Source organism: Crinia signifera, chromosome 1 (genome assembly GCF_055691185.1).
Source record: "Crinia signifera chromosome 1, ASM5569118v1, whole genome shotgun sequence".
Taxonomy (NCBI): Eukaryota; Metazoa; Chordata; class Amphibia; order Anura; family Myobatrachidae; genus Crinia; species Crinia signifera.
The window spans coordinates 18,322,295-18,334,751 of record NC_139217.1 but is presented as its reverse complement, the minus strand read 5'-3'; the positions used below and the strand labels follow the sequence as shown (position 1 = coordinate 18,334,751).

Genomic DNA, 12,457 nt, shown 5'->3' with positions numbered 1-12,457 from the left:
TAGTCTGAGGTCCAAAAAATTCCCGAAGGCGCAATTTGCGACCAAATTTAAAGTTGTCAACAGACCAATCGAATTTATTTGGTCTAACTGTCGGGACAAAAGAGAACCCCAGACTAAGGACTTCAAGCTCAGCCTCTGTTAAATCCTGGCTGGAGATATTGAATACCAGTTCACCTACTTTCCCTTCCCTCCTCTTCTTCTTCCCCCTGCCGCCCCTCCTCGTGGGGTATTTGCTGGGCGGTGCGAAGGATCGGGGAATTTGCGTGTGACCCTTCCTAAAAAAGATGATGATGACGATGCTGATGAGGCAAAGTCTCTAGGTGGTCTCCCTTCGCCCTCTGAATTAGATTGGGAAGAGCTATGATATGAGAGGTTCGGTCGGGATCTGAATGAACGGGTTTCACCCCTACTTTGGAATTTCCGCGTTTCACCCTTAAGCCACCTATAAACCTGGTGATTAGTATAGTCTTGGTTAACAACCTCTAGTTTTTTTCTTTTTGAAAGTTATGAGGTCGCTTTGGTAGGTACTGATTTGTTCACCAAGTTTCTCAAGCCAATTAGTACTAGAGTCACCAGCCAAAATTGGCGCAGAGGCTAAATTGAGGACAGCAATTTCACTCTTAATTTTGGTCAACTCTATGCCAACCTCCTCAATTACCAAAAGGAGGAGGTCAAGTGAACATTTATTCAACACACCACACCATCGGGTGCAGAAGGCAAGGTTACCACGCCCGATGGTGGGTGTGTTGCTCACTCGAAAACCCCTCGGAATTCTCTTATTCCTATAGTAATCCGACAGGAATTGGCCATGAAGTGTCAAATCAACCTCTCTCCTTCTAAGCTTGAGAAGTTTGTGGTATAAATCGATTGCCTTATCATCTGGTAAGGACGAAAACTCGGAGTGATGAAATAAGACCTTTTCGGCCTCGTCATCCGTCAGGGAGATCAATAAATTCTGAGCTCTATCAAGAGTTGCATCATCAAGCATAGAAATTGGAGGTTGTGACATAACCAAATCAGATCCAAACACAATGTAGCCAAACAAAGTATAAATGCACAATTATATGAGCTAGAGCAAACTATTGTACATGTAAACAAAAGATTTTGAGATAAACAAGAAAAAATATTGAAAAAATTATGAAAAAAAATTGGACACCGAGGACTGAGTACACACTGAGCAATTCACCTCAAAAATTGGACATTTCAAGAAAAATCAAGTACTAGACAGTGCTGAAAAAGCTTAGAAAAATATTAAAAAAGCTAATTACCACATAGATGCGATGTAGCTTTGCACACTCCTGGATGCATGTATAGTCCCAGTTCAGAGGGAAATCCGTGCTTTAGTATACTTCAGAACCCAATTAAGGGTAATATAGGTGCTGGAACAAGGAGATATCCGAAACCGGCAAAGTCCCCATATATAATAGTAGGAGGATCCGCACACTGGTAGATAGCAAGGCAACAGGGAGGTGCTCCACTCTAAGGGAATCGAAATCCCAAATATAAATCTGTTTGCTGGAAGCAGGCACTCACCAACACGAAATCAGAGCAAGTTGAAATAGATGGTTTAATCAATCATCATGTATGTCAACGTTTCGATCCGCCACAGGGATCTTTGTCAAGACAGAGTATGTCACACATAGGACAGGCAGCACCAGGGAGTGTACATGTATAGTGTCAGTGGTCGGCTTTTATGGGATCACTGAGCTTAATGGGAATACACCCACTTCCTGTTTGACGAGAAACCGGAAGTGTGGTGAAAAATACCATCAGCGCTAATCTAACAGACTTCTTTTGATGTTATAAAGACAGCCTGGTTGGCGATTAGCATCCTCAGGGAGTTTGTGATAAGTGGCTGGCGTGTAAGTAGACCAAACACATAAGGAGACGCAAACATACCAAACAGGAAGCGGCATGCGTTCCACCGCCGTGGAACGCACGAGCTTCCGGGTACTCGGCGGGGATGAACCAGCCGGATGTTGTCATTACATTACAGGAAGTAGCGTGCGTTCCAGCACCGTGGGACGCACGCAAACCCGGAAGAGGGGGCAATTAACAATAATAACGCTAGCGCATACACCAAGCATTGCCTGATGTCATAAATTATTAGAATTTAGCAAAATGCGCTGCTTATCACTCCTGATTAATACCTAATCAGCCAAGATGTCTCAAAATTGTTTATTAATCAAAATTTAAAGACCTAATTGAAATTTAATATTTATATTATGTGACCATAAATATCCGACCATGACACACCACCCGATACATCACATGATATGATAATTAAGCAACTTCACAAATATGCATATTAAAAAACTTGTATATGCACCAATATGAGAATATGCAAATTATGCCTTTATTTTCTGGTAAAATTTTGAGTTTTAAAAGATTTATTGACGACATTTTTTTGATTTGGGTGGGCACCGAGAAGGAGTTCACTGAGATGATAGATCACCTGAATAAGTTGGACACTACCATCCGTTTTACATACAACATCTCTGCTACCAAAATTAATTTTTTGGATGTTACTTTGTTCAAAAATGATGGACAGATTGGTTTCACATTGTATCGTAAAGATACAGATCGGAACTCTCTATTATACGCTACGAGCCATCACCCATGTTCCCTGAAGGAAAGCCTCCCGATTTCCCAATTCATACGTGTTCTTCGGAACAATTCATCTGACTCTACGGCACAGGTACAAATTGATGAGATGTGCTCGCGGTTCCTCGAAAGAGGTTATCAACAAACAACCATCACCAGATGCCTGTATAAAGCACGCAACAGGCACCAAAAAGAGCAGTTGAATTCCCCAAGAAAATCTGGGCAGGATCGCATGATTTTTGCGTCCACATTCAACACAGCATCAGACGATATGGGTAAAGCCATCAAAAAGTACTGGCCGATTGTGGCCACTGACACACGAATGGGTCATGTAAGCAAAATACCACCTATGCAGTCGTTTCGACGTGGACCAAACCTGAAGCAGATGCTTATGAGGCCACAGGTACAGCCCAACATTGGTACGGCCACCTGGTTACCAACACAACGCCTTGGGTGTGTTCGCTGTACGGACTGTACTACGTGTCGATCGATGTTGATTGGACAAACGTTTCCTCATCCACACACTGGTAAGAAGATAAAGATACGACATAGGTTGTCATGCACTGCATCCTTTGTTATCTATATTCTTATTTGCCCATGTGGACTGTATTATGTGGGACTAACCACAAGGTGCTTCAGGGAACGTATGGCGAATCACCGCCTGTCCATCCGTCAGGCCCTGGAAAATAAGAAATCGGACAAACCGGTGGCTAAACACTTCTTAGTGCATGGGCATTCGGTGGCCAGCTTACGGTGTATGCTAATCGACTATATACCACCTCCCCTGCGTGGTGGCGATCGTGCAAAAAAACTGCACCAGCGTGAAGCCAGATGGATTTATGACCTGGGGACAGTAGCCCCGCGGGGTCTTAATGAATATATTTCTTATAATATTTTTCTGTAAGAAATAAGTTGTCTTCAAGTTTTTTCAATTTTTCTAGACAGTGCTGATACTCTCTTTTTTGATTTTTTTGATTTTTCATTTTTCCTTATACCTCTTGTCTAGGATTATTTTCCTAGTATTTTTTGTCGTCATTTTTCTATGGACAGACCTCCTTTGGTAGTCTGTCAGCTTTTCTATGTTTTTTAATATGCATATTTGTGAAGTTGCTTAATTATCATATCATGTGATGTATCGGGTGGTGTGTCATGGTCGGATATTTATGGTCACATAATATAAATATTAAATTTCAATTAGGTCTTTAAATTTTGATTAATAAACAATTTTGAGACATCTTGGCTGATTAGGTATTAATCAGGAGTGATAAGCAGCGCATTTTGCTAAATTCTAATAATTTATGACATCAGGCAATGCTTGGTGTATGCGCTAGCGTTATTATTGTTAATTGCCCCCTCTTCCGGGTTTGCGTGCGTCCCACGGTGCTGGAACGCACGCTACTTCCTGTAATGTAATGACAACATCCGGCTGGTTCATCCCCGCCGAGTACCCGGAAGCTCGTGCGTTCCACGGCGGTGGAACGCATGCCGCTTCCTGTTTGGTATGTTTGCGTCTCCTTATGTGTTTGGTCTACTTACACGCCAGCCACTTATCACAAACTCCCTGAGGATGCTAATCGCCAACCAGGCTGTCTTTATAACATCAAAAGAAGTCTGTTAGATTAACGCTGATGGTATTTTTCACCACACTTCCGGTTTCTCGTCAAACAGGAAGTGGGTGTATTCCCATTAAGCTCAGTGATCCCATAAAAGCCGACCACTGACACTATACATGTACACTCCCTGGTGCTGCCTGTCCTATGTGTGACATACTCTGTCTTGACAAAGATCCCTGTGGCGGATCGAAACGTCGACATACATGATGATTGATTAAACCATCTATTTCAACTTGCTCTGATTTCGTGTTGGTGAGTGCCTGCTTCCAGCAAACAGATTTATATTTGGGATTTCGATTCCCTTAGAGTGGAGCACCTCCCTGTTGCCTTGCTATCTACCAGTGTGCGGATCCTCCTACTATTATATATATATATATATATATATATATATATATATATATATATATATATATATATATATATATATATATATATATATATATAGCAATCCCTGGTGTCCGGCACTCCTCGTTGCTTAAAAAAGACTTTGATGGTCGGGGTGCCTTCCCAGATGTAGGATAACTCCTGACCAATGATATCAACAAAGAACGGGGCGGCAACGTTTTGGGGCTGCGCCCCATTCTCAAACCAGAAAAACAACAAATATATATATATATATATATATATATATATATATATATACACACACACAAACTCATACTGTACTTGTAAATGTAAAAGTGCTGCCTTACTTTTACTTATGTAGATGCCCGGCGGGGCAGATAGGCTGTGCACAACGTCTCCTACAGCACTGCAGGTCCACACCTCCTTCCTTCTCCCTGCAGCCTGCATGCTAAGCCAGTCACTGAGCTGCAGGCTGCTGTTTCAGATATGATTGGACAGCTGAGCCATCGCTCTGCTGTCCTGTCCTATACGGTGCCGGCACCCTATATGGTGCTGTCAATCAGCAGCAACTAGGTCCCGGGACCCGGAGCAGAGCGCAGCACAGCTAAACACACAGTCTGTCCTTCACAGGCATCGGTGCCCACCGCAGACCCCGCTAGCGCTTGCTCCTCCAAGCAGCAGCGGGGTCTGCGTGGCTGAAATCGTGTGGGGGGGTGCCCGGTCATTAGGAGGTGCCTGTGCACCCCTGGCACCCCCCGTGTGCACGCCTATGATCGGCACATACCTTCTCCAAGCATTACATGGTGGTTGTCTGGTCCTCAGCTGATGCAAAATTTGGAGGAAGGTGCTCAGCGTGGCAATCTGATGCTAAGCAGTGGAGAATGATTTTTCTTTTTACTTTTTAAGGAAGGCTGTGCCTTATTTTTGAGTTGGGTTTGTATTCCCCTCCCTATGCAATGACACAAATATCTACTCTGCGGTCCCGACACTCCTCCTTGCTCGGCTCCTGAGTCCTACTAGGATAAAAAAATCTTTTTATCCTAGCAGGACTCAGAAGCCGAGCGAGGAGGAGCGTCCGGACCACAGAGTAGATATGCGTGTCATTGCATAGGGAGGGGAATACAACCCCATTTATAATAGCAGGACTCAGGAGCCGAGCAAGGAGGAGCGCCAGGACAGCAGAGTAGATATAGGTGATAAGGCAGGGGGATTAACTCTTCTTGAGGGGGGGGGGCACCAATTTTCATAGTTACGCCACTGTGCAGGGGTGCCATGTTCCCAGAGACATGTACATATGCAGTAGACTGTAGCATCAAGTGGGAGACAAAACTGGGGGGTGATTTTGAGCGCTAGGGGCACGTGTGCTGTGTGATGTACAGAATGCTGCCCTCTGGTTTAGGGTTGCCGCCCTTACAGAAAGCTTTAGCGAAGAAAAGAGAGCCAGTAGGCGCCTTCTGCACACTAAAAAATGTTTTAATCAACAATCAACATACAAGTATCACAATTCACAAACACATAACATGTACCTATGCATGCATGCAAAAGAGATAAAAGCTAAAAAATAAAAAATTAAATAAAAATAAAGTAAAAAGTCTGCATCAGATAATTACCGAGTCCTGATTGGATGGTGTGGATGCCAGTAATTATAATCCCAACAAGGGTCCAGAGCTGTGCAAGATGTTAGTGTCCAGAGATGTAATACTGAACAGTTTGTAATCCAAGGTAAGTAGACCACTTGCTTAGCACTCTCTGTTGGATGCCCGATATTAGTTGGTGGCGTCCGTACTGTGGAATACAGCACTATCACCCGCGGGGTCGACACGTCAGTATTGTTGGTATTCAATGCTGGGTAGTTGTCACTCCAGCAGTCCCGATACTCGTGGATGCGAATAGACCGAATCCCCTGGTGTTACCTTCTCACTGTCATGAGCTTGCGCCCAGTATGCTGTGTCGGCGTTACCGCACTGGCCTCAGTGTACGCGGCCGGCAGTAGTAGAACACGCCGCAGTGTCTGAAGGTGCCTATCTCGGGGACCAGATCCTTGCTGGTAAACGTAGCCGGGGACCGGTAGTTAGAGGTCGGTCATGTGTCGCTGCTGTATCCCTTTGGGTGTCTGGCTGCAATGTCCACAATTGACTCCTCACGAAAACTAGTTTCGCTGCGCTCAGGCAGCTTTTTCAATTCAGGAATGAGGAGTTCCATACTGGGGGCTGATCTTATACCTGTAGGCTAATTGTATACAGGTGTATGTCTCTAATTACCATAGTCCATGTTGTTTTACTGGCTCTAGGACTCTATCTTACAGAGAGCAATAGTGGCATATAGCAAATGCAATAGAATAGAACCACACAAAGTGTTGAGAAGTTACATACATCAATAAAAAGATCTATAAAAAAAAGTGCACATGGTGCTACACTGACAGACTAGTAATGGATTTGATAATTTATTTATTTTCACTATACATTTATTGTTAGTTTTTAATTTTTAGTTCTTAATTATATTCTCATATACATATATATTTTTATATGTATGCATAAACAATTTCATACCTCCATGCATATGGGTACAATCCGTTGATTTATAATCACCATGGGACATAAAGAATATACCCATAGTGTTGCACTATCAATTAACATTCAGTGCAGCAATATGTTTTTACACCCGCATGCATGTGAGCATGGATTATTTACTTAGAATCACCACAGGTTAATTTGCTCTTAAAGGGACCTACATACTACAACATAAGGAAAAGTGGACACAAAAATTCTGTGCCCATGTCGATTTTTCAGTCAGAAGTAGAGACAGGGATTATCTATAGTCTAGAGATTGACGCTATTCTGTATCAATTCGAGAAAACAAATCGAGAAAACAAATCATGCTTTTGGAGAAGGAAATTAAATAGCCATCTGAACTACTTAAAGGTACATATACACACATATTCTATGCAAGTTCTTGAACGTTGCTATCCCCACAGATGATGGATGATGACACAATAACAATAGTCATGAGGCCACTAGTATGATAACATATACTAATATTGATCCTGGGCCTATATTTAGCAAAAGTAGACATATATTTATTGCTATATACAGATAATAGTGCATATAATGATTTTTTTTTTTTTTTTATATATGATCTGAGCAAGTATGTATGCATATATATGCGCATGTGAACTACAATCACATTACAAATATCCGAGGGAGGGGGGCAGAGAGAGGGGGGGGGGGAGAAGAGGAAGGAGCAGAATAGTTAGATCCGATGGAATGGGACCAGACGCGGGGAGGGTAGGATTTAGATGAATTCAAGATCTATAGTTTCATTTAGGCCCTGCGGTTTTAGAGTTTGTAACTTTAGTATCCAGGCCGCTTCCTGTCGGCACAGGTTCCTAAATCGATCTCCTCCCCGGCTTGTAGTAGCTATGTGTTCCAGGCCCACAACTCTTAGGCCGGAGGGGTCACTAGCGTGAACCTCCGCAAAGTGGCGGGGGACACTGTGAGTTGTGCACTTCTTTAGGATATTCCTCCTATGCTCTAACACTCTGACCTTAAGGGGTCGAATGGTACGACCTACATAATACGTATTACAGGAACAGGTGAGCAGATATATTACATAGTTGGTGGTGCAATTGATGAATGATTCTATATTAAACATTTTACCTGAGTTTGTAGATGTGACCTTTTGTGTCTTATTGATTACGTGCTTACAGGTTATACATTGTGTGTGATTACACCTATAAAATCCTACCATTTTGGGACCCGCAATTGTGCTTTGTGCTCCCACCTTTCTGGTATCTGATTTGAAGAAACTTGGTGCCAATATATTTTTTAAATTCCGTGCTCGTTTGAAGATGATCGTGGGTTCTTTTTCTAGGTTCCTCATCAAGATAGGGTCTGTGCTAAGTAATCTATAGTTTCTTTTAATTATATTTGAGATCTTATTAGCTGCCACATTATATTTTGAGATAAAACATACTTTACTAGTCTTTCCATCTTTCTTTTTGGTGGTATTGTCTCTCTGCTTCCCTTTATTATCGATTATAGCTCTCCTATCTAGATGGCCAGCGTACTCCAGGGCCGCATCAAGTGCACTGACCCTGTCTCATCTGTTTAACCACCAGTGCACATAAGCATAATACACATGTGCCATTGCTCTGCAGTCAACTCAGATAAAAACACTGTGACATTCCTCAATGAAGCATTGAACTAAAGCTGCTTGTGTTACTTGGTTATTGTTGTCTAGTGTTTTATTGTTGTCTAGTATTAGGTTAGGTGTAAAAAGTAATAACACACGTTGTGAGGATAAAATAACAGTGTATCTTCTATTTCATGAATGTTTAACAAAAATAGACAGTAAGTACAGTACCTGAGTATATCCATACAGATTCAGCAATTGTGCCATAGGAAGTGTGGTGAAAGAGTGGAGATCTCCAATAAAGCCGGCCACCTTACCATGTTCCCGACATGAATAATTCGGAGCTGTCAGCTTGGTCCCAGACAGTATCTTTAGAACATCCTTTAGAACCTTAATTATATATCCACAAGAATCATACAAGTGATATCCTAGAGTAACATTGGGCAGAATCTCCGGGTTACTGTTAATCTCATCAATGGCCAAAATAAAAGCTTTGACATGCTGATATTCTCTCATGTGAACATGTGACAGTGCCCCTGTACGGCGTGGTGCAAGATGGCGTACCTTAAATCTGGAGCTGGTGACCGCGGCGGCTTCTGGATTCTTCGCGGCTTCTGCTGGAGAACCTGTGGCAGGGAACGGCACAACCCAAGGGACCCACAAAAAACAACGCTACTTCGGTTAGCAGCGACAAATATTTATTAAAGGAAAACAACTGCACTAGTCGCTGTGATATACTCGTACACATATGCAAACATCAATAAGAAAGATAAAAAAAACACAAAGACAATGACATCAAACAGAGCAATATTAAAGACAATAATATTACATCACTAGAATACTATACCGCACATATAACACAATACTGCACATATAACACTATACTGCACATACAACACTATACTGAACTATAGTCCCTGGTGCAAGGAAAACAGTCAATGAAGAAACGGTCCCACGCAGGAAGATCCTCACAAGTACAAGGGTAGGCCCTACCTTAGTGTGCACACTACTATATAAAGGCCAGAAAATATTAATGGTCCCCTATAGCGGGGTACAGGCGAGTCCCCGTTACCTAGGGCAACTCCCTGCTAGACATACAACACAGGCTGTAGATATAGGCTTGGCAGTGGTGGCAAATCTGGCATGCAGCCAGAGGGGCGTTGCAGGTGTCTCTGGGCTGGTAATGTCGCAGGGTGATCAGCACCCCAATATTAGTTGTCCCCTATGCAGTGGAGAGCCACTTCAATAGCTGGGTAAAGTGGGCCAATGTGGGGTGCAGGCCAGCCTGGGGGTAGGGGAGCTCCTGTACCTTAACTCTCAGCTGCAGATGCCAGTTCCTGCTGGTCATGACTCTTCAGGGTCTCTCACTCCTCTCTGGGTCTCTCACTCCTCTCTGGGTCTCTCACTCCTCTCTGGGTCTCACTCTGCCTGGCACCTATCAGCAGCACCTGCTCTCCTCTTCAGTGCAGGACAGGGGAACAGCTTCTCCATTCACTGCACACACGCTGCTGGGCTTTCTCCTCTCTCTGCCTGAGCCTCTCCCTGCTCCAAGCATGTCTTCTCACTCTCTCTGTGCACAATCTCTGCCTTCTCTCCACTGCAGCAAGTTTTCTCTGTCCCGTTCTGCTGGCTGACCCCTGACCTCTCAGCTTCCTGTCTTCACACACTCCAGGGCAGCCAATCAGGGGAATGTCAGGTTCTCTGCACGTGGATGTGAGCTGGGTCTGTTAACCCCTCACATCCCTGCAGTGTCTATGAAGCTGCAGTCTTTCCTAATAGCAGCATTGGCTGCCATTAAGCCTTTTTGAGGGCACAGGGGCACTCAGAGTGGATTGCCACATACCTCCCTGCTGGAAATTTGCCTGTCCGCAGGCAACTTAACCTGGGTCAGTAGGTTCCTGCCAAAAACCTCTCAATGTCCATGACAAGACATTTAACGGTGAGAAAGAAAACAGGTGAGTACACATACATTCACCACAAATACAAATTACTGCCTCCCTATCACCTGATATCCAATGTGGGCTCCCTGAGTCAACCATCCCTCCGCCACAGGACTCCATCCCTCTGCGGTCCAGCTTCTCCAAGGCTGTCAATGGATGGCGCCCACTCTCACGATGTACTCAGCTTTAGGCACGTCTCGCCTCTCGATCTTGCCTCTTCGACCTCTGTATTGCCTGTTGGATTCTGAAGGCAAATTCCTCTCCAGAGATGGTCGTGTATTCACTGCTCATTACTGGCTTCCCAGCGATGGAATAAATCTCGGCCTTGTCATCTCTCTCTAGTGCTTCTACTTTGGCCTTGGATTCAGGCAGTGGCACAACTGGTTCTGCTGCTGACGGCTCCACTGTCTGTGTCACAGCCATGTGAACCACAATTTCTGGGCTTCTCTGCTGGTCTACCATTCCGACATTTCTCGGCCTTAGATTCGCCACCCGGTAATCGGCATCGTCCATCCTGGGCACATACTCCCGCGTCGGCTCCGGAAGTTGAGGCCTGGTCGCTTTTTGCCAGTTCTGATGGACTGCCTCACTCCGCACGACCGGTTTCTTGCTTGACCTCGTGATGTCAGGTTCTGGTGGGCGGGGCATCTGTCCTGGTCGAGGAGGGTTGGTGTTGACCCTTTCGTTCTCCTGCTTGACCACTCTCGGTTCAACTCTGCTTCCGCTATATTGGTGGTAGGGTGGAGGCTCTTTACGGTGCGGGTAGTGCCACTGATGTTCTGGGGCATGTCTGTTGCGTAGCACCGGTGTTCCATTCGGCCCCGTCACTTTTGCGGCCTTGGTGCCTTTCTTCCCGCTTGTTAATTCGAATTCGACGGCTTCACCATCGCTCAGGCTCCGAAAGCAATTCTGGGGGTCTTCATTCTGTATTGCGGTGTAATGGACATAGACGCTCCGCCCAGTATCCGCACGTCTAATGTATCCATATCCGCGTGGCACATCAAACCACAGGACACGACCTGTGATCCTTCTTGGGCCGGTTCGCGGCCTATCAGTCATCTGCGTTACACCGGATGCTCTTGACGTGTTCTGGAACACTGCCGGTGGACCTCTTCTCCCATGCCATCTCACAGTCTGTGGGCATACATCGGCTCGGTCACAGTGTAGTCGTTCCGACCTCCATTGGCGATTCTGTTGCCATCTATGCCTTCTGCCACAATCACGTTGCTGTCTTTCCTTTTCATCCTCCGCCCATTCCTGACGCATCTCACGGATCATCCTGGTCATTTCGGTCATCGCTTCGATGATGGCCCCAATCGAGTTCTGATTGGCTTGGGCTGGTGGAGTGGCGGTTCTTCGCATCTCCAGCGGTTCTATGTACTGCGATCGCCACATCTTGCCGTTCACAGGGGTCTTGTGCAATCCTGTTCGTGACGCCAAGTGTGACAGTGCCCCTGTACGGCGTGGTGCAAGATGGCGTACCTTAAATCTGGAGCTGGTGACCGCGGCGGCTTCTGGATTCTTCGCGGCTTCTGCTGGAGAACCTGTGGCAGGGAACGGCACAACCCAAGGGACCCACAAAAAACAACGCTACTTCGGTTAGCAGCGACAAATATTTATTAAAGGAAAACAACTGCACTAGTCGCTGTGATATACTCGTACACATATGCAAACATCAATAAGAAAGATAAAAAAAACACAAAGACAATGACATCAAACAGAGCAATATTAAAGACAATAATATTACATCACTAGAATACTATACCGCACATATAACACAATACTGCACATATAACACTATACTGCACATACAACACTATACTG

General features: G+C 44.7%; 1 protein-coding gene across 1 annotated transcript in view; it reads right to left on the bottom strand.

The window, feature by feature from the left end:
- LOC146012883 (vomeronasal type-2 receptor 26-like) overlaps positions 1-9,209 on the bottom strand; it is a 90,023-nt gene extending 80,814 nt beyond the window's left edge. The window contains exon 1 of the mRNA XM_083151515.1: positions 8,925-9,209. Within this exon, the coding sequence (XP_083007641.1) occupies positions 8,925-9,209 (285 nt within the window). The remainder of the gene's footprint in view (positions 1-8,924) is intronic.
- Between the last annotated feature and the right edge of the window lie 3,248 nt (positions 9,210-12,457).